Source organism: Erythrolamprus reginae, chromosome Z (assembly GCF_031021105.1).
Source record: "Erythrolamprus reginae isolate rEryReg1 chromosome Z, rEryReg1.hap1, whole genome shotgun sequence".
In the NCBI taxonomy this organism is placed as follows: Eukaryota; Metazoa; Chordata; class Lepidosauria; order Squamata; family Dipsadidae; genus Erythrolamprus; species Erythrolamprus reginae.
In genome coordinates, this window is record NC_091963.1 from 98,340,917 (window position 1) to 98,364,365 (window position 23,449).

At 41.3% G+C, this 23,449-nt stretch overlaps 1 protein-coding gene across 7 annotated transcripts in view; it reads right to left on the reverse strand.

Moving 5' to 3' along the window:
- Positions 1–3,573: 3,573 nt before the first annotated feature.
- The window catches only part of CDKL2 (cyclin dependent kinase like 2), a 40,492-nt gene continuing 20,616 nt past the window's right edge, over positions 3,574–23,449 (reverse strand). For 4 of the 7 annotated variants that reach the window (XM_070767048.1, XM_070767045.1, XM_070767049.1 and 1 more), the window contains 3 exons: positions 16,837–16,954; positions 16,036–16,142; positions 10,709–13,762 (listed from right to left, as the gene is read on the reverse strand). In XM_070767048.1, the coding sequence (XP_070623149.1) occupies positions 13,703–13,762; positions 16,036–16,142; positions 16,837–16,954 (285 nt within the window). In that variant the 3' untranslated portion in view covers positions 10,709–13,702. Of the gene's footprint in view, positions 6,296–6,554; positions 6,636–10,708; positions 13,763–16,035; positions 16,143–16,836; positions 16,955–23,449 lie in introns of those variants that run through there. The other 3 variants (XR_011560567.1, XR_011560568.1, XM_070767050.1) reach the window with 3 other exon arrangements.

Genomic DNA, 23,449 nt, shown 5'->3' on the forward strand with positions numbered 1-23,449 from the left:
CTCCGTTTGAGCCTCCCGACTGTCTGACAGCTCCATGGCTCTTCTGCGAAGGTGACAGCTGGGCGGCGGGGCTTCTTGGCGGCCTCCCGAACCCGAACCCAAACTTTTGCCAAACTTTTGGGCTCGGCGTTCGCGGCAGCGGGTTCGTAAGGCGAAAAAAGTTTGTAAGAAGAGGCAAAAGTTTTCCAAACCCCAGGTTCGTATCTTGAAAAGTTTGTATGACGAGGGGTTCGTATCACGAGATACTACTGTATTTGAAGGTTTCTTGCTGCTACATTCAAAACTATTCATCCAGTTCCTTCTGAAACATCTCCATTCTTAATTTCAATGATTCGTTGCTTACTCTTATATGTGAGAAGCATGTGGCTTCTGTTTGATGGGAAGTGCAAGGCAATACATGCTGAATGGTGGGAAGGGGAAGGGATAGCAGATTGCATGGACTGTTGGACTGGTTCTGTCATTAACCTTTGTAGGAAAAGACTCAAGCCTTTTCCAAAGAGAAGAAAAGAGATATGTCAGCATGGAGCTGACCAAGACAGACAATGAACCTGTTGATGACTATAGTGAGTTTCCAGCTGGATGCATTGCAAGAAGTAAGTATGAAAGAAACAGTATAAATACTAGACAGACTGAACTCTCAGGTTATGTTGATGTTGTTGACATTTTTTAAAAGTGTACTCCTAAAATTACCTTTGGTACATTGGCTAAGTTTGAAAACCCTGATTAATATGAACAGGAAAGGCATAGATGGTAGTTGGGATTAAGAAATCAAAAGAAATCTTAAAGGTCACATTGGAAGCCACTGCAGTACTTAATGCCAAGGAAAAAAATGATGTCCATGAAAAGGGTTGTGCACATTTGATTTACAGAATTACTGGGAATAACGGGAAGAACATAAAGTTCTTGGAATGTTTAATTGGCTATGAAAAGTAAAGAAGCTTTTGCATGTCCATGGCTCAACAAGTTGATTATGTCTATTTATTATAATAAATAATTGGTACAATCCATCTAAACTGTTTTAGGTGTTATGTCAAATGTTCCTAGGCAGTCCAATAGAAAGTGTTCTGAATAAAATGTATTTATTACAGAAATATCAAAGCGGTCCATTTCCTTGGGTCTAACACAGCTTAAAGGGATGGAAAGCCAAGAAACCAACTGTCAGATTGTCCCGGTAACAACTACAATACCTCCAGTCACTAAAGCACAAACTACAACCAAAGAGATAAAGAAGACAACTCGCACAATTGAAACAGAATCATCAGAAGACAGATCTCGAGTTTTATATTTTCTGCCCTATTTTCCACGTCAATCACGCACTGTCTTTAATGTTATATTTCCTTTCAGTAAAAGTGCCATTGGTTATAACACCATCTGGAATAACAAATTCTTGAGAGATGATTCTTCAGAAGAAAAGAGAAGGAAAAGAGACACACTAATGGTTAAGAAAAAAACAAGACCTCTATGAAGGAACAAGATGGTTCTTCGCAATGTTCACTTTTCTTGTTTTTCTTCTTTTTGGCAGTCACAACAAAGACATTAAACAATGGTTTTATAACAAGACTGAAACTCAGTTGACAACCAAGAGTGAATTAACTATTGGACATGAATCTTTAAACAGGTAAAACTAATTCTACTTATGAATAGTTTACAGGAAGGCGTTAAGAAAAGTTTTCTCATTGACGATGAACAGAATCCATTGTCATCATACCCAGGGACCACTTAATTTTTCTTTCTACTAGTTCTACAGGACACAAAAACCTTAACTGGGTAAAAAGTCACGATTTTCACCAGTGGTGAAATCTAAAAAATTTCCCTACTGGTTATGTGAACGTGGCTTTTTTAGTGGGCATGGCTTGGAGGTCAGGTAGCTGTGGCTTGTGATTATGTGACTGAGTAGGCATGGCCAACTTGCAAAATATGGTGAAATTCATTTAACAATGCTCTTGCTTAACAACCAAAATTTTGGGCTCAATTGTAGTCATAAGTCTTTCTTTCTTTTCCTTCCTTCCTGTTTTCCTTTCCTTCTTTCCTTTGCTTTCCTTCTTTCTTCTCTTTTTCTCCTTTTCTTTCCTTCCTTTTTTCTTTGTCTCCCTCCTTCCCTTCCTCTTCCTTCCTTTCTTCTTTTTCTTTCTTTTTTCTTGTCTTTCTCTCTCTCTCTTTCCTTCCTCTTTCTTTCTTTCTTTCTCGGTGGCAGGAGAAGGAAGAAAGTGCTCTAATAGGGCCCTTGGCCTGGCATGTCCCCTGTCACGGGTTGGATGTGGGGAGTGGGACATGAGGTGGAGAGCAGCTTCCATCAGGCTTGGTCCAGTGGAAAGAGCAGCCCCACCCGGCACCTTCAGGGACACTGAAGAGTTCTTGGCCATCTGTGGCGAGGGCATGCTGATATTGCCAGTGTGCTTGTCCATCATGGGCATCCAAAGAGGGGAGGAGATATCCAGTTGTCATGGGCGGTTTCTGAGATTTCAGTGGCCGCCCAGGAGAGACCGGTGATGCTCAATCAGTGAGTATGGGGTGCTGATTCCCCCCCTCCTTCTCCATCACCGCAGCCAAGCCTAGCGCCCCCCCCCCCCCGATTAACCTCTCCATAGCTAGACATCCGCCTCCCTCCCACATGATCAAGGAAGGGGAAAAAGTTGGAGCCGTTTCTTCTTGGAAGAGGAGGAATGCGACTGATTGTGCAGCCAAAGAAAGCAACTGGTGGACAATTCAAAGCCGATTCTACCCTGGGGCTCAGCCGGCTGTCAATCATTCTCCCCTCCCAGCCACTCACTCACACATCCAACTCGCAGTAGGGCAGCAGGCAGGCTGGAACTCCCGTGTGCTCATAGGAGAGAAGAATGAGGGCAAAAGGAAAAGGAAGGAGGTGGGAACTCCCTGAAGGCGTCAACATATGGCTCGCCGAATGGAGTGGGAATGGGACACACAGGCAAACATGCCCCACACTGACCCATGTCCAAACAAAGCCTCACCAGGTAGTTCAGCACAGCATGGTCCCTGCAAGTAGGTGTGGGGAACCACCAGGAAGACTTCATAGAAGGCTGCCAAGTATGGCAGGGCAGCGGGAAAGGGTGTAGGCTGCTACCATCCTTCCCCACTGCCAAATATGCTTGCTTGCCTTCCATGTGGCTTTCCACTTGCCTGCCTTCACAAGTTGGCCACCGGGACACCAGGAAGGCAGGAAAGCACATTGGAACTGTAGGTCATAGGGAATGGAGTAGGAAAGGCAGGCTGGGATGTTGAGGGGGAGGCAGGGACAGCTAGGTGGGCCGCGACTTTGCAGACTTACCTGGCATGCAGATCAGGGAGTGCAGCGCTTCAGGCAGGAAAGTGGTAGAGCAGAGGCTGGGCGGGCAGGATGAGCGACTGGCGACCAGGGGACCAGTTTGGAGGCTTGGCCAGACTACCATTACTACCAGTTCTGTGAACCATCAGTGGCCTCCGTTACCAGTACCGCTCAATCTGGTCCAAAATGATAGCATTTCACCCGATTTTCACATTACACTAATCAGAGACCTATCCACCATGGTGTGTTTCCAACATACTGGTTAGCAAAATTTCCTCTTTTTCCTTATATTTATTTATTTATTTTTCTCCACATCAACAACATACATAACATAACATCACATACACATTCAGTACAAATCAATATGTATGTATTGTCTCTTAAAAGCAATAATACATTAACCTAAATTACATTCCAATTTTAGTTTTTATTATTCAATCTGTCTAAATCTTTCCTTCCCCCATTCCTCTCTATCTCAAGTGGCTATTCCACCTCTATTACTTACTTTACTACATCTTCTCTTCCCTTTTCTGTTACCATCTCTTCCTCCTTCTTTCTTCCTCTCTATTTCCCCTTCTATTCACTCTCCTTTCTTCTTTCCTACTTCCTCTTACACCCTCTAAATCTCCTGAGTGGATAATTCTAATTCTGCTACATGACAAACTGAAAAACTTCCCTAATTTTTTTTCCTTTTATAATCATAATTCTAAATTCTTATTTTTACATCTATTCTATTTTAACTTTATATTATTTGTCTAAGGCTGCCTCCTTTTAAAAGTCTAGTTTTGTCTTCTGGGAGTTCTACTAATTAATTCTGAATCTCCAGGCTAAATTTACCGCTATTGCTTACCTCCTCGGCTATTAATGCTTCTCTTCCTTATTTTCTTTACTCATCCTTAGTTTTCTTTAGTCCCTATTTTTCTCATAAATAAATGCCTCCCCAAAAGTAAAAAAAAATCAACATTCACAAATATAAGTTACAGTAAAATATTAGTTCACATTAAGTTCTTTATATTTTGTTTCAAATTACTATTTTATACAAAAAAGAAAGGAAGTAGTAATTATTCAAATTCCGTAAGTTCCACACATTAACTAATTTCATTTTTTCCCTCTGGTAGTAAAAATATGGTCCAACAAACCAAGCTTATACCAATCTATAATATAGTTATGATTTCCCAAAATTCCTACCGTGTTTCCCCGAAAGTAAGACAGTGTCTTACTTTCTTTTTACCCCCAAAAGCCCCACTACGTCTTGCTTTCGAGGTATGTCTTACATTGGAAAAAAATTGAAAGGGTTGCGTTCCCGAAGGCATCTCCCCAGAGTCCAGAAGGGCAGCCGCGGGACAGGAGCCTCGTGAGCCCTTTTCCAAGTTCAACCTCAGGGCTCCAAGCGGCGTGCACGCGTGGAGCCGCAGACGCGTGTCGGGGAAGCGTGTGTCTGGAGGGGAGGAGCCGCTCTGCGCAGTTGGGCAGCCCCACCTGCCTGCCGGAAAGGAGGCGGGCGAAGGAGGGTGCAGCTCCGGCCGCTCGCCTCGGAGCCGGTCGGCCTCGCTGGCCGCTTGCAGCCGAGCCTCGGCAGGACTCGGTTGCTGGGACGAGCGCCTTCGCTGCAAGCCGCCACCCGCTCGGCTCGCTTCAGACCAGCGCCGTCCTTCGCTTTGCCAAGCCGGGGAAGAAGCGGTGGCGCAACGGCGAGGCGAAGGGCGCGCGGGGAGCTTGGAAGCGACGTCATCGGGCTCCCCCCCCCAGCAATACCCCCGTGTTTCCCCGAAAGTAAGACATATGTCTTACTTTCGGGGTACGGCTTATATTAGCCGACCCCCCTGAAACCCCCGATACGTCTTACAATCGGGGGTGTCTTACTATCGGGGAAACAGGGTATCTATTCATATAAGTAGATATTAAGTATTTAAGTGTTTAAACAAATCTTATTCACTATCAATTGTAATTTATCATGATCAAATATATTCACAAATATGCTGAACTATATATATAAAAAATTCTATTTCTCTCCCTGAACTTTTTTCTCCCCACTACGAGTACTCATTATCACAAGTGTTTTTAAAAATCTATTTCTCTCCATTAACTTTTCCCGTTATTATTACTGATTATTACAAATACTATATAGTAATTTATCTCTTTCCAAGAGAAAAACATCATGTTTTTCCATTCTACTTTCTTTAATCACTCTTTTTTCCTTTCTTTTACCTTTGTACCCCTTATGTCTTTCCCTTTCTTTTTTCTTCTTTTTGCATATTAAGTGTCAATTTTCTTTCAACCCTTTTTAATTCCTTCCCCATTTTCTTCTTTTTTTTGGTTTGTTGTGTCCAATTTTTGTCACTGTTATCCCCAGTATAATCATCATAATAACATAAATTCCAATAGTCATTAATCTGTTCATCTTTAATATATTCTTGCCTTTTATCAATATGAGTCTCTACATCTTCTTCCTGCTCTTCTGTTGAACTCTCCTTTCTGCTGACCTCTAGTTCTATATTCACTTTGCTCTCATGCCTTGTCATTTTATTTTCAAAGTCCCTGTTATCTTTTAGTACTTTCTATGTTTTTTTTAATTCCATCTGCAAACTTCAAAAATCCTCACAACACTCTTTTAAAAAGGATACAAAAATTTTATAGTCCTCTGCCTCCCTATTACCAAAGTCACAAAATCACAATTTGCAAGTTTTTTTCAATCAGTCCAGCTGTCAACAAATATCTGTTACATCCTATTATAATTATCTTCCTTTAAATGGGATATCCACTTTTGGTATTTAATATATTAAAATTCCTTCCAAGTTCATTCTATGTTAATTTCAGTCCAAAGAGATGGTGACAATGACCTTTTAAGTTAATAAAAAAATATCCATGTTTTGTATTTTCTCAAACAATACAGACCAATTTCTCAGTTCAAGGTCAGCAGCTGTCCAAATAATCACAAAAATCTTCCACAATTGAATTAGTTCCTCCAACCAGCAGTTGTCACTCTTCATTAATCCCACAGTTCCAGCTTTCCTGTTTAGTAATATAATTTAAATATATTTTAAATCAGTTCCAATTAGATAAAATCCAACTGCTTAAAAATCCACTGGGTCTTCCATCCCACAGTTAACAATCCTCAAAATTAGGCATGAGTTATCACTCTTTTAAGTTGTTTCCTCTGTGATCTTCTATTAGTCTTCTATTCACTAATAGCCGCTAAATCCTTTTTTTTAATCCCCCCCCCCCCTTTTTGGTTTAAAAACGTTCCCAATGCTGCCCTTCAGCAACTCACCAGCTTCAATTTCAATTTCTCTCCTTCATTCTAGCACTCAATTTCAAATCTTCTTTCCCAGGTGATGTCCGATCTTCAGATCTAAAAATTAAACTAACAGTAGCTGCCACGGCTTGGACAACTAGTCATTTCCTAGCGCTGCTGTTCAAGACCTCTATTCCAGCTCCCTGGGAGATTTGCCACCCCACACAGGTCACTGACAGTTTCTCCTCTTCCCCCACTGCTCCAGAGTGGTTGCAACCAGGTCCCCCAGGCAACGTGGGTATCGGGGCTCCCAGCGGAGAGCGGGGAACTCCATGTTGCTATGGGGTTTGGTCATGCCCTCTTCAAATTTCATGTTTTACTTCTGCTCGGTTGGGTGGCCTGTAGTATATACCTTCGGCAATGGTTCCCCCCCCTTTTATAGTGAAACATATACATTCTAGGTAGTTTTCATTCTTGGTTTTGTGCATTTTTTATAGAGATGTAGTGATTGCTTACATTTAATGCAACTCCATCTCCTGTTTTGTTAGATCTACTATTTCTTTTAAATATTTATATCCTTTCATCAATACATTCCAGTTATGAGTTTAATCCTACCAAGGTTTGGTAATGGCAACTATATCTTAAATGTTTCACAAAGTAGTTGTATTCCTAAATATTTAGCAAAATAGAAATGCCTATTCAACAAAGACAACAATTTGAGATTTGTTTTCAAAGTGTGCTGGATAAGTAACTCAATATCACTACCAGGTAAAAGTTACAATTGATCATTGGAAAAAAATCTTAACTACTGGTGAATAACAGTTCTATTCCTTCCAAAATCTTATTCAGCAAGAAAACCCACATCAAAGAGATGGTGAATGAAGCTTCTGCTCCTGAAGTTTATAATTATTCAGATTGCTACAATCTTGAACTTGCTCCTAATATACCACCTGCATTTAGATTGGTTACAGACTACAGAAATAATAGATTAATTCATGGATTACTTATGTAGCTATCTTTACTATTGGCTTTGGTTCAAGAAACCCAACATTCATTGCATTCCTGGACAAAGCTGGGTTTGACTGGTTCAATTCTTGCTGTATCTAGGAGAAATGGATACTCCAAATTAGCATATCTGTCAGTCAGCATTTAGTTGTACATCTTCTACTGATGCTTGAATTATAATATTTATTTGGCTCTGTAAGATGAATGCCCAGGCTGGGGTTTTTTCCTGGATGAGAGTGGAAAGCAATGGTAAGAGGAAAGAATGGCCAAGTGGAATGCCCAAGTATTCTCTTCCATTGCTTCCATTATGGGACTGGAGGAATGCGCTCAAAATGAAAAATAAGAAACTATTCTGCTAAGGAACCTTTGACTTTATATGCACTGATTAAATCTACTGATTTTAACCTATGCATTGGATATCGAATACTCAGTGAATCATATGAAAATAATGGGATTAAGAGCAATGAGTTGAAACAATAATGGTACAATGTTTGTTTCCAACAATCAGGAGTGCTATGTAATAGTTCCAATCTAATACATCTGCTTTTTGATTTTCATATCGTTTCCTCTCAAATAAGACATCCCCTGATAATAAGTTCAATTGGGCTTTCGAGTGCATGGCAGGGGTGGGCTACTGCCCGGACGGGTGGGGGGAACGCAGTGGGGTAGTGAAAATGGAGCTCCACCCCACAGCACCCAATTTGCACTGAAATATGTTGAAAGAAAATGCATAAGCCATGGCCACAATGTGGTAGTAAAAATTTTGGTAGTTCTTCACTGGTGCATGGCAATAAGGCCAAGTGCTTATTTCAGGATTAAAAAAAAATATAAGATAGGGTCTTATTTTCGAGAAAACATGGTATTCACTTTTCTAATAGTCAAATATTACTGAGGCTAAAATTAATTGTTTTTAAAATGCTATAGCTTTTCCAAACATGAGATCAAGCAGTGTTTTTAGCTGCATATTTCATTATTTGGGAAATAATATATTTTATCCATGAAAACAAGAAAAGATCCCTTTCTTGAAACTATCTTAATGAGTAATAAGGGGCATACTTTGATTTTTTCCCCCCTTTGTATTTGCTGAAGGTGTGCAATAATGTTTTTTTCCCTGACTTCCTTCAAGGAGGCTCAAAGGCTGGAGGATGATTATACATTCAGCTTCATTATTAAATGCTGATGCTAACACATTTAGCTATATAGAATTGCAGAAAATATTACTTTGATTGCCCATACAGTGCAACCCAATTTTATAAAATGGTGAATGGTTTTAGATTATTAATTGATATTTAGTAGAATTCAGTCCTCTGACTTAAACCTGAAATCAAGTTGGTGCAACAAGATGGTATCTCTTTGTATGTGTGTGTGAGATGTTATAAAGCATATCACTTATGCTGGAATTATAATGTGTTGGAGTATATGTTTCTCCGTATAACATTGGCTTGCCTCACAATTTGATTTAATATCTATGTTACTAAATATTGTTCTGGGAAGAAGAATATGGTTTAAGTTGATACTTAGGAGGAATGGAGAACAATACTGAGTAGAAAGATCTTCCAAGATAGAAGTCAAGCATCTCCTTCACTCCCACTTGATTGCAGTCTCCATTGGTATTTTGATTGGTTAAAAAATGGTAGAGCAAGAAACATTCACACCTGAAGCCATTTTCAACCTTTTAGCTTGCTTATGTGAAGACTAAAAGCAAAAAGATACATGAGTATGCATCATATTTAAATGAATAACAAAAATCTTTAAGAATATTAAGCACCGTATACCTTGGAACAAGCACATATATCAGAAGATATATTCAAGCAGACCTATGCAGTTAATAGTACAGTGATCCCTCGATTATCGCGAGGGTTACGTTCCAAGACCTCTCGCGATAATCGATTTTCCGCAGTATAGTGGTGCGGAAGTAAAAACACCATCTGCGCATGCGCGCCCTTTTTCCATGGCCGCGCATGCGCAGATGGGGGAGCCGGGGAGCGATGAAAGTGCGGAAGCCGACAAAGATTGCTTTGAATGTCGGCTGCCCCCGCCCCCCCAGCGCGTCCGGCGCCCTCGCCGCTACTGCCCGCCCGCCGCTCACCGCTCGCCCGCCCGATCCACCCCTCTCACCGGCTTTCGGACACGGGTCCTCCTGCAGCAGCGCTGCCGAGCAGATCAGCTGCTGGGCGGCCGAAGAAACCTTCCCTGGGTCTTCCCCGCCGCCCACGCAAAGGGGAAACCCCGATCTTCGGCTCCTCGCTGCTGCCGCGCTGCCGAGCAGATCAGCTGCTGGGTGGCCGAAGAAACCTTCCCTGGGTCTTCCCCGCCGCCCACGCAAAGGGGAAACCCCGATCTTCGGCTCCTCGCTGCTGCCCGCCCGCCGCCCGCCGCTCGAGAGCAAGTGGGGGAGAGATAGAGAAAGAGAGAGAAGGAAAGAAAGAGATGAGAGAGGGAGAAAGAGGGTGTGAGAGAGGAAGAAGCAAGATAGAGAAAGAGAGAGAGAAAGAAAGATGAGAAAGGAAGGAAGAGAGTGACGTCATCGGGTGGGAAAAACTGCGGTATAGCAAAAAAACCGTGGAGTATTTTTTAATTAATATTTTTTGAAAAACCGTGGTATAGCGTTTCGCGATAATCGAGATCGCGAAAATCGAGGGATCACTGTAAATGCTCCATGTAAGGGTGGGGAGTGGTGATACACTTGCCTCTTCTCTCAGAAAAATAATTGTTCGCTCAGAATCCTGATTTACCCAAATTTAAATTCACTTGGTGAGCCTTTAGAAATGGTCATTAGGGTGAGGAGAGAGTAGGAGAGTGGACGAAGGGGCCCAGATTTCAGCTCTTTCCCTGATTAAATGCAGATGCTCCCCACTTTTAATCATATGAAGTAGGTACAGTGGAATTGCTGAATGGGAAACCTAAAAAACTGGCCCGATGCTGCTTCTCGCTTATTTCAAGGCATTAACTCACCCTCTTAAGTCACTTGTTTCTGCTTTACTATCACTGATTTTTAATCTCTGTTCAAACATGAGACAGACATTTAACTAACATTTTATCTACACAATGAGAAATACATGTCTGAACATTGCAAAGCCACAGAGCTTAGAAATTATAGGTTATTTAAACGTTGAAATCAGAATGGTATTTTGTGGTAACGTAAGAGAGAGGTCAGTATTTGGATAAAAATGATAGCATTTATGTTTTCATTCATATTTATTTTTTTATTTATTTGGACTTATATGCTGCCCAACTCCCCAAGGACTTTGGATAAAAGATCAAACATAAATATGCTCTACCCAATAATGACTGTTTTTTCAAAGGCTAGTTATTTTTTCTACAAACATAATTAAGTTCACGTGCCATAAACTGTAATAGCAAAATTACATATACAAGTTCACATACGAAAACAATGCCATATATATTTTCTTTGGTGAAAGGTTAAGACTTGGAAAGGTTAAGCTTTGTGGAGATCATTTCTGTTCTCACAAAAAATTATGTATGCATGGAAAGGAAAGCTATAGGCATTTTTAAGCAATGTAGTTGATACTACAAAGCACTGGATTTGTCCTTAAATTTTCCCATATCACCAAACAGAAGAATTGTGGTTCTGTAATGTTCAATTTTGTTCAATCTGGAAGAGCGGTCAATGGGAAACATTGGGGGGGGGGGTATGTGTGTGGCGTAACCCATATGGTGCTCAGATTGCTCATTCTTGCTGTATGTATGAAATATCACTGGTATTCTAATGATTACAATTACTACAATGTTATTATTATCTGGAAGCTTAAAATGTTAGATATATGTTTACTGAAACAGTAACAATACCTAAAATTTCAAAATGCATTGAAGAGTTATAAGGGCAGATATAAACAAACTCTGATATTCACAACACATTTTTTAAGCATTTTCAATAACATGTCTTATATAAGAATGCATTAGAAATGATCAATTCACATTATTTGGGTACAGTGATAGAAAAAAGTACTACTCAAATAACATTAACTTCAATTTTTGTAAAAGGGTTATGGTATTAAAGAATTAGGAACATATCATTTAGTGAGATCCATTAACCAAGACTAATTAAAATGTAAACGGAAATCAAGGGTATTTTATAGAGACCCAATTTTCAAATATGTTTAGGAATGCTGGTTTTCCTTAAATGCATGCTAGTAACTACATGAAGATAATTCTGTGAAAATCAGGAAATCAATATAGAGGCATAGAGCTATGATTAACTGCAAACATTCTCTCAATCTTGATAGAAAGCTTATACAAAGAAAAGTATTGCTTGAGTTGAGTTTGATTCCCAGTGACTTCATCGCTGAGCTTGACTGGTGATTAATTTTTTCCAAATTTCCAGCGTCTACAAACTTTATGATCTTTTATCCAATTATTAATCAGGTCATATCATGCTTAGCTGTTTTCTAATTCATCCAAGTTAATTTATTATAGGAGGAAAGTATTTGTCATAAACATTGCAAATATAAGCTGTAACTGATCAAATTTTAATCAAAAGCATAAAAATAATATTAAACAATAGTTTTATCTTTTATCAAAGCGTTGTTTTCTCTTTTTCCTAAAATACCATTACTAGGTCTGTTTGTGTACTATGTCCAGTCACAGTTAACATAACCATGCTGTCTTGAATAAACCACAACTGGCAGTGTTCATACAAAATGCTAATCTCATGGCTATGCTAGGGGTGCAAAACTTGATTTTATCGAGGGCCACATCAGGATTGTGTTTGACTTCGGGCAGGACAGGGCAGGTTTGGGCAAGGCCAGGGTGAGTGTGGCTAGCTCGATGTCACTTGTGTTGAGGACGCTTGTGGTGGTCCGAGTGTTCTGCCAGCAAAAACAAGTTCCCAAGCTATTTTTGATTGCAATGGTCTCCTGTAACCCTCTATCAGTGAAAACAGCTCAGGAGGGCTGTGCAACGGCCTCCTGCAACCCCGTCAATAAAAACTGAGTTCACGAGGCTGAACAGCTGCATACTTCAACCCTCTGCCAGTGAAAATGGATGTAGTCGAACCCTTTCGAGTTCTGTTTTCATTGGCAGAAGTACCGTGGGCCAGTCCTTTGCTGTTTCCAGGGTGGCCCTGCAGGACAGATCTAAGCATGTTCTGGACCCGGCTCATGAGCCTTGAGTTTGGCACCCCTGGAATACTATAGATTGTCAGAATAAACCCATAGTGCCACTGATATGAATTCAAAGTAGATTTATTTTAATGAAAACTTACTCTAATTTTGTTTTGCTTTAGGAGTCTATAAAAGATTTTATTTATTTATATTTTACATTTCTATACCACCATTTCCCTCTCCCTGCTAGATCACAGCTAAGGGACTTTTTAGCCCAAAACTCTATTTTTCACAGGACTGAATTTGATACTTTAAAAAAAGTTAAAGAATAAGGTATCAAGTCACTTGCATTCCCCTGATTGCTTTATTGCTTCAATTTAATTCTCAATTGTCATAGCAAGGAGTTTGAAATAAAAAGGTAAAAAATGATGCTTGTAAAGTACCTATTAGTATAAGACAATTTTGTAATATCTGCCTTCCTTGTGTAAAATACTTACATGCTTGACCTCATACTTAAAGACTGCTAAGTCATATACAATTTTACAAGCATGTGCGAACAGCTATGATGATGCCAAAATTATGTAATATGTGTTGAGATATATATCCTTTCATATTTATATTGCAATGGTGAATGAAAATATGTAAGGGTTTAATTGTTTTGATATATGTTTCATCACTGGCTGTTTTGTCCCCATGGATGTCTGATTTGTTTGCCATTTATTATAATATGAGAACAGCCAGTATAATGGCTGTATAATGATGGACAGCTTTTCTATAAAAAATGTGAATCAGCATTGAGGAAATGGGAGAATTTTATTTAAATGATTAAATAATTGTTATCTTTAACTATTAGATATTTTCAAATCACCAAAATAAGTAATTGTAGATTGTTTTCTTCATGCACATTACATTATAAAAGAAGTAGCAGTTTTAGAACCATAGTTCTAGTTAACATAAAATCATTTTTCCCTTTTACTGCCATTATCTTAGCTACAGCAAAATACTAGCAACTGCCTCTCCCTTCCAATTTCAAAGTACCTCCATAAGGGTGTAAAAGTGATGCACCCAATGTGTGATCGTTGGAAATCATGTAAGAGTTGCCAATTCCACTTGTTACTAATGCTCTACTTTGGGGAAGGTAGCTTCTGAGGTATCTTGCAAGGAGCTTCCAGATATCTGCAAATCAAGTAAATTTTGACTTAATTTCAAGCATGCAGTAGTCACTGTTACCAAAAACATCAGTAAGAAATAACAATAACTAGAATCTATTATCATGTTTGATCATGTTAAGATAATTTTATAAACTTTTATCATGTTTCCTAAGTCATTTTTTATATATTAAAAAGTCCAACTTCATAAATATTTCTGTTATCTTTCTCTAAAGATTCTCTCTTATGTTTCTTTGGAGGTAATATTGATATACAGTGATCCCCCGTTTATTGCGTCCCCAACCATTGCGAACAGGGTACTTCGCTATTTTTCAACCCGGAAGTCAAAATACCATCTACGCATGCGTGCCCGTTTTTTCTATGGGCACGCATGCGTAGATGGCAACCGGGAGATCAGCTGCTGGGCGGCTTCCCTGAGTCTTCCCCCTCTTGCTGGCGTCAGCGAGGAGTTTCCCCACCGCCCACGCAAACTCCTCGCTGCCGCCCGCCCTTCGCCCGCCGTTCATTCTCGCCGCTTTCGAGCTGAGTCCTGAAGCGAATTCGCTCCAGGACTCGGCTCGAAAGCGGCGACAGACAGCGCGGAGAAGCCGTTCGCTGGCGCTGTCTGTCGGCGCTTTCGAGCTGAGTCCTGAAGCGAATTTGCTCCGGGACTCGGCTCGAAAGCGGCGACAGACAGCGCGGAGAAGCCGTTCGCTGGCGCTGTCTGTCGGCGCTTTCGAGCCGAGTCCCGGAGCGAATTCGCCTGCCTGCCCGCTAGCGAGGAGCCGAAGATTAGGGGCGGCGCGGCTGTTTTAAAATGTCGCCGCCGGCAAGGGGGGCTTGCCAGCACCCCCCGGACCCCCAACCCGGGTTTGGGGGGCTGCTAGGAAGCCCCCCATGCCGGCGGCGACATTTTAAAACAGCCGCGCCACCTCCAATCTTCGGCTCCTCGCTAGCGCTGCGGGAGTAAAAACACCATCTGCACATGCGCAGATGGTGTTTTTACTTCCGCAGCGCTACTTCGCGAAATCCCGCTCGTTGCGGGGGGTCCTGGAACGGAACCCTCGCAACGAGCGGGGGATCACTGTACAGTGATCCCCCGCTCGTTGCGAGGGTTCCGTTCCAGCTGAAGCGAATTCGCTTCAGGACTCAGCTGGAAAGCGGCGAGAGCGAGCGCCAGCGAACGGCTTGTCCGCCGCCTGCCTGCCCGCTAGCGAGGAGCCGAAGATTGGGGGCGGCGCGGCTGTTTTAAAACGTCGCCGCCGGCATGGGAGGCTTGCCAGCACCCCCCGGACCCCCAACCCGGGTTTGGGGGGCTGCTAGGAAGCCGCCCATGCCGGCGGCGACGTTTTAAAACAGCCGCGCCGCTTTCCAATGAGTCCCGAAGACAAACGTCAAACTTCCGCATTTGTCTTCGGGACTCATTGGAAAGCGGCGCGGCTGTTTTAAAACGTCGCCGCCGGCATGGGTGGCTTGCCAGCATCCCCCCGAACCCAGGTGGCCGGGCGAGCAGCGAGCGAAGGGCGGGTGGCCGGGCGAAGGGCGGGCGAGCGGCGAAGGGCGGGCGAGCGGGTGCTGGGGAGGGCTTCTCGCCCTCCCGCCAGCAAGAGGGGGAGCGAACGGCGTGGGCAGGCTGCGGACAAGCCGTTCGCTCGGGCCGCTTCCCAGCTGAGTACTCAGCTGGGAAGCGGCCCGAGCGAACGGCGTGGGCGGGAGAAGGGCGCGTGCTGCGGGCGCGCGGGCAGGCAGGCTGCGGACAAGCCGTTCGCTCGGGCCGCTTCCCAGCTGAGTACTCAGCTGGGAAGCGGCCGAGCGAAGCGGCAGCAGCGAGGAGTTTGCGTGGGCGGTGGGGAAACTCCTCGCTGATGCCCGCCAAGAGGGGGAAGACCTAGGGAAGCTGCCCAGCAGCTGATCTGCCCGGCGCCATCTACGCATGCGTGCCCATAGAAAAAAGGGCACGCATGCGCAGATGGTGTTTTGACTTCCGGGTTGAAAAATCGCAAATTAGCCTGTTCGCAATGGTCGGGGACGCAATAACCGGGGGATCACTGTAATGGTGTTCTGAGCTGTATGAAATATAATTATGATATTCTCTTCTTTATTTTCAATACATTTACTAATAAATACTAAGATTAAAAGCAATACGTTTTTTTCTTCTTAAGGAATACCCTGCATTTTTAGAAGGAAAATAAGGCTGCATATTGCAAAGATATGTACTTAACAGGTAATAATAATAAGAAAAATAAATGCCATAACTTGTGTAAGTATTTTTTTACTCCCCAAATAAAAGGAACTCAATACCTGATGCAAAGCCAGATTTGGATTCTGAAGATCTATTGTGGCAAGAGATGGCATGCGAGACTCTGGAATAATTTTGTTTTCTTTCTTTAGAAATCTGGAATTCCAAACTATTTATGAAGGAAACATTTGATTTTTGTTTAACGGAAGTTACTCTTTACAAAAGTATCAGACTCACTAAAATGTACAATGGTACAGAGGACTTTGAGCACTTTTTATTTTGATTTGACTGATTCAACTATTATATGCTAGCCACTTATTTATAATAAGATGGGCAACATTTGACCCTCCTGGATTGTTGGACTGCAGTTCATATCATCTGGTCATGTTGGCTAGTTAGGAAGGTAACTGAAGCTAACAAAATCTAGACAGTAACGCAATATCTTTTAAAAGAGTTTTTCAAGTTTGCTTACTTAGAGATATTTAGCTCAAATATTTTCTATTCCCTTAATTAAAAAACTAATATGGACTAAAATATTTTCAGACAAATGGGCAGGCTAACATCAATTACAGTCCTCCACATCTGCAGCAAAGATAGAAGGCATGTTTATTATGAGCTGAACTTCTATGTACAAATATATGAATAAGGAATTTTAAATATATCATATTCAGAACTTGCATGCATAGAAATGAATTGAAAAAACACTCTAAAAATACAAAACATTAAATTTCATCTATATTTTGATTTTGCTTAGAATTATCACATTTAAAAAAAAATGTAACTGGCAATGCTACATTGAACCCTATTTTTTAGTTTAATAAAAACTAGCCATAAACATTCTCAAACTAAATACAAACCCTTACCATCCATGCCTTTGAGTTCGGGGAGATGGCTGTAATTAAGCTCTGGCAAATGGACATCTGCTTTAGAAAACTCCCACTTTTTCTTAAAGGACTGAAAAGCATTGTTCTCTTTTGGAATCTATTATCAAGCAAATAAAACGTAAAGATTTTGCAAAAAATAAAGTCTAAATTGAAACACTGTATAATGTATATGATTACATAAGCAGTACTAAATACTGTATCTACTATATCCTATATTAGAAGCGAGCCTATTCTCAAACACCAAAAGGATTTTAACCAACATAATAGAAAGAATAGAGGTAAAAGTGGGAAAACAAGATTTGCAAATATCTACAGAAAGAAATGGTAGCTATTGAAAATATAATGTTGGAATGTTGGCTGGGAAAGGATGCTGTGGTAAAATCAGTTAAAGTTAAATTAAATCAGATTATTCTCTGTTAAGAAAAATTGAAAGTTTGAGTTGCATCTAATAGTGGGAGATAAGACTTTCTAGGTACAAATAAAGTCTCTCTCTGTTCAGGAAAAACACACTTTGCATAAAATATCCTAAATATTTGAATTGTTTTGTGCCTGTTATCTTGATAAGCTTTCAAAGCTGATGCTAAAATGGGTAGTGAAACATTAAAAAAACCATGACACTAAACCTAAAAAATATCCAAGTTACACATGATCTCACCCTTCCTGAAACCATTGTCTGTGATCTGTCCTTAAGTACCACACTTCCTACACAGTCCCAGACTACAACATCACATATACGAACAAATTAACTTCACTGCTAATGTGGACAGCCTCCTGCCCATATCCCCTTATCTTTCTTGGAGACCTCAATCTACCTCTCATTAACGGGACCGTAAACGAATGCATGACTGAGCCCATCCATACAACCTCATTACAACGTTGTTACCAGTCTAGGACTTGACCAACTAATAACAAACAATACTGGACTCAACAACTGCTTTGACCTCATACTCTGCAAAAGCAAAAGTGCAATTTATGGACTACAAATAAAAGAACCCTTTTCAAACGGCGACCACAGCATAATAGACATCAACCTACACCATTACAAGAATCACCTTAATAATGAGATACTCAAGTACAACTTTTTAAAAGCCAACTATGAACTCATAGACACTGACCTCTCAACACTTGATTGGCAAACTCTATTCTCTGACTGTAACACTGCCGATGACCTCTATAAAAGAACTATCGGACTACATGTTCCTCTAATAACTACCATAACCAAGAAAAACAAACTACCCATATTAATAAAGAAGCTACAATCCAAAAAAAATCCCTCTGGTGAAAAAACAAAGCAGGCTATGTAGCTAACTTCAAAAACTGCTACAAAAATATATGCCACCAAATAAAGATGGAATCAACTATCAGAGCAAACAAGAGGAAAACTTTTTGTGCACAAAATCCAACCTGCCTTCTACAACTTTGTAAATAACTCAAGGACTCGAGACCCCTCCCACAAATAAAAAGACCCAACAACAAAGAATGCTATGATGAAATAGTCAAAGCTAACCTCTTCAATACATGATTTGTCTCAGTCTTTGTAAACAACACAAATACTCACAACGATTTAACATTAATAGACTTCACTGAAGACAAGGTTGAAAAAGCACTGCATGGCCTAAAACCTTCTCTGTGCATACTTCCTAAAAAAGCTCTCCATAGCCATAGCTGAACCACTAAGCATAATCTTTGAAAAATCCTACAGAACCAGTTCCCTACCAACCTATGGTCACTTGCCATGGTAATCCCCATCTTCAAAAAGGGAGATCCCAGTCTAATAGAAAACTACAGACCAATCTCTCTACGCTGCGTCACTTGCAAAGTCTTGAAATCAATCATAAATCCATTACCCTCCACCTAGAAACTAACAATCTACTTTTAAATAAGCAATCCAGTTTCAGGAAAAAAATATCCTGCAATCTACAACTACTATACTGCAAAAACATATGGACCCCAAAACTTGACCAGGGCAAAACAATAGATGCAATTTATATAGACTTCTGTAAAGCCTTCAATTCAGTGGTTCATGATAAACTACCGGTACTTCTGAAACTGAAATCCTACGTCATCCCTAGACTGCTACTTGACTGGATAACTGCGTTCCTGTCAAACAGAAAAGTGGTCAAAATAGGGAGCTCCCCCCTTATTTTCTTTTTTATTTTCTTTTTTTTATGCTAGATTTATAGATACATGGTTTAAAGTGGGTTGGAGGATAATAGGGGCTTATGGTTGAACTTTAAGGTCTTGCTAAATTCATTGGTTTTATATGAAGCTAGGAGGTGAAGTGGGTAAGAAGAGGAGGAAGGGTTTTTTCTTATCTCTTCCTCTCTTTTTTGGTTTGCACTCTTCTTTCCCTCTTAATGCTTTTCTTGATTTCCTTTCTCGTTTCCTTCTCTCTCTAAACTTTTTTTTCTCTTTATTCTATCTTCTTACTTTTAAAACTCTTTATTTTAGTTATTTTTATGTGTTTATAATTCCTATATAAAGGAATTATTGATTAGATTTTGTAATTTGGCTAATTGGGCATCACTATGAGATATCATTTTTTCCCCCTTGAGTCTGTCACTGGAAGTTTTTTGGGCATTTTTTTTAGAGATTTCTTATTAATGAGCGTTTATTATCTAAAAAGATTTTTTAAATATACATGAAAATTGACATAGAAGAGATATGGAGAAATTTGAAATTTTACAGCCTAATCATCTTGAGATATTTAAAATGTGGAACAGCTTAAAGGAGGTCTTAGCTAATAGCATATTGGTATAACATAAGAAAACTGAGCAGCTATTTTTTATCCAGATGTCAAAAGTCAAGGAAGTAGTATTGGTTTTTGCATACCATAATTTGTAAAATTGATCTACTGTAAAGCAACCTGATGTTGTTGGTATTTTTTATTGTATTGTGATTGGAGAGAAAATAATAAAAAAAATCATTTGCCCCCCCCCCAAAAAAACCCAGAAAGCGCCCTATCTAATCCCATTCCTGTTAACAGCGGTGTACCCCAAGGCAGCATATGAGGACCAATATTCTTCATACTCTATATAAATGACCTTTGAGACCACATTACAAGTGACTGCATTCTCTTAGCTGATGATGTAAAATTCTTTAACACCACCGACAAGACTGCTACCTCCCAAATGACCTTGACTTTGTGTCAGAATGGTCAAACATCTAGCAACTCCAAATCTCAACCAACAAATGCTCTGTCCTGCACACTGGCAAAAAGAAACAGAACACCAATACAAGCTGAATAAACAAGACCTTGCAGATGACCCTCACTCTGTCAAAGATCTTGGAATACTCATATCAAATGACTTAAGTGTCAAATCCCACTGCAACATCATCAAAAAAGACTTCAATAATTGTTAACCTAATTCTACGTAGTTTCTTCTCCGGTAATATCACACTACTAACCAGTGCATACAAAACATTTGCCAGACCAATCCTTGAATATAGCTCATCTGTCTGGAACCCATATCACATATCAGACATAAATACATTAGAAGGTGTCCAGAGGTACTTTACTAGAAGAGTCCTCCAGTCCTCTACTTGTGACGGAATTGCTTACACAACCAGGCTTGAAATCCTGTGCTTAGAAAGTTTAGAACTATGTCACCTTTGGTAGCATAGCTCATAAAATTATCTGCTATGACATCATATCTGTCAACGACTACTTCAGCTTCAACTACAACAATACACGAGCAGACAACAGATACAAACTCAAACCGCCCCAACTTGACTGTATAAAATACAACTTTAGCAACAGAATGGTTAATGCCTGGAACTTAATACCTGACTCTGTTGTTTCATCATCAAACCCCAAAACTTTACACTTAGACCTCACTGTTGACCTCACCTGATTCCTAAGAGGTCACTAAAGGGGGTGCATAAGCACACCAATGTGCCTTTCCATTCCTGTCCAATTGTTTTATCAGTGCCCATCTTATGTATATAAATAATGTTATATCTATGTATATTACAAATATGTCCATGACAAAAATACAACATGATAATATTTTGTGTAATTTGGTCAGGAACAATTATGAAGAAATGTCAATATATACAGAATACACGTCAAAAAGAAAAAAGCATTAATTAGAAATTTGTAACTGAAAGGGATTAAAAAAATTCTTTTCTTTTCCCCCCTACAAATGTTTTGTACTTTAAGAAAAAATGCTTAATTTTTTTCTTCCTTATGTGTTTTTTCTCTCTTGATGCTGTGAATGCTTCACTATAGGTTTACTGGTAGAGTTCTTTTATTTTTAATGATTTTACTTAAATCACCGAGGGAATATTTTCGGCTGAATGGGATGAACAAAAATAACAAGGAGAGATAAAATCTTAAGAGAAAGGCCCTACTTGCTAGGCTTATATAGCAGAGGTACAGGGAACTTCTTCCAGGATATATTCTCTAAATAGAAATAGATAAAGTGTAAAATGGCTGAAGTGTAAAGCTTATCCTATGTTTCCCAAATTCCCACAAGATGTGGATAAATAAATATCAAATGTCTGGAAGGCTCAAATATTGGAAATGGACCGTTGACCTTACCTGAACGGTCTTCTCGATGCACTGCAAGGAGAGTCCAAGATTGGTAATTCTACAGTCTGATTGGTCGGGACTGAGTTTAATTTAAATATTAGGCAGGCACCGCCCACTTAGCCCTCCAGTCTAAAAGAAACGAAGGAGCAGTAAAGCCAACAAACATTTATTGAAACATTCAAGATAACTAGAAATATAATAAAAACAAGCACAACCTTCCAACAGTAACCCCGGTCCCGAATTCGGGCGGGTTTGGACTCTCCTTGCAGTGCATCGAGAAGACCGTTCAGGTAAGGTCAACAGTCCTTCTCCAATGCACTTGCAAGGAGAGTCCAAGATGGGATATACCCAAGATATTAACCAAGGGAGGGAGAAGGTCGGACCGGGGGCTCTGAAAAGGAACACACCCGCTGTAATACCCTCCTCCCAAAAGCTGCTTCCGCGGAAGCAAAGGAGTCAATTCGATAATGTCTGACAAATGTGGACGGAGCCGCCCAAGTGGCCGCCCTACAAATGTCCTCTAGTGAAGCCTGAGTCCTCCAGGCCGCTGTAGTGGCCGTACTGCGTGTAGAATGTCCAGTAAGTCCCTGTGGTACAGGGGATCCCTTAGTCCGGTAAGCCTCCTTGATGCATTCACACAACCAGCGGCTTATAGTCCTAGAGGAGACTCTGGTGCCCAAAGTTCTAGTTGCAAAGGACACGAATAAAGCCTCCGATATCCTGAATTCCTGAGTCCTGCAGATATAAATTTTCAAAGCTCGTCTCACATCGAGCTTATGCCACCGCAGCTCCGAAGGGTGAGTCCCCTGGGCACAGAAGTCCAGTAGCACTATCTCCTGTGCCCTGTGAAAGGTAGAGTTGATTTTTGGAAGAAAAGCTGGGTCCAGTCTCAAGACCACCCTATCAGGGTGAAACCTGCAGAGGTCCTCTCTGGTGGAGAAAGCTGCAATCTCAGAGACCCGCCTGGCAGATGTGATCGCCACCAAGAATGCTGTCTTGAGAGTCAATATTCTGAGTGGTACATGGCGAAACGGCTCGAATGGAGGACCAGTTAAAGCGTGTAACACCAAAGACAAATCCCAGGAAGGGAACCGATGTACCGGTGGAGGCCTGATGTTGGCGGCCCCTTTCAGGAAGTCCCTGATCCAAGGATGTCTGGTGAGGGGGCGGTAACTGTCTCCTCCTATTATCGTGGATAAGGCGGCCACATGACGGCGCAGCGTGTTTGGTGCGAGGCCTTTTTCCAAGCCTGCCTGAAGAAAGCTTAAGACCATGAGAGGGGAGGCCTTTTGTGGATCCACCTCCCGTTCCTCACAGAATTTGCAAAAAGAAGCCCAGGTCGCTTGGTAAATTCTTCTTGTCGAAGGTCTGCGAGCAGCCTGAATTGTGTCGATGACTGTATCTGGCAAATTCTGGCATTTTAGATGTTGCCGCTCAATCGCCACACGGTCAGCTGCCACCACTGAGGCTCTGGATGTGATATCGAGCCCTGGGGGAGAGAGATCCGGCGATCCGGGATCCTCCAGTGGGGTGACACTGACAGTTGCATCAAATCCGCAAACCAAATGCGGCGAAGCCAGTAAGGGGCCAGCAACAGTACCTCTGCTCGTTGCTCCAGAATCTTCCGCATTACCCTGGGAATGATGGCGATCGGTGGAAATGCGTACAGAAGTCCTGGTGGCCACTGTAGTCGAAGAGCGTCTACCCCCTCCGCACCCGGGGTCGGGAAGCGGGAGAAGAAGCGTGGGAGTTGAGAGTTGCTTTGAGTAGCAAACAGGTCCAAAACTGGCCTCCCAAACCTCTGAACAATGTCCAGAAAAACTGCGGGATCCAGCTGCCACTCCCCTGGGTCCAAGGTCTCCCGGCTCAGCCAGTCCGCGCACACATTCTCCACCCCCGAGATGTGCTCCGCCGACAGGGAAGCCAGATTGGTCTCCGCCCACCTGAGCAGGGACTCCGACTCCCTCATCAGTCGTCGAGACCGTGTCCCCCCTTGTCTGTTGATGTGAGACCGGGTGGAGACGTTGTCAGTCCGAACTAGGACATGCTGACCCTTTA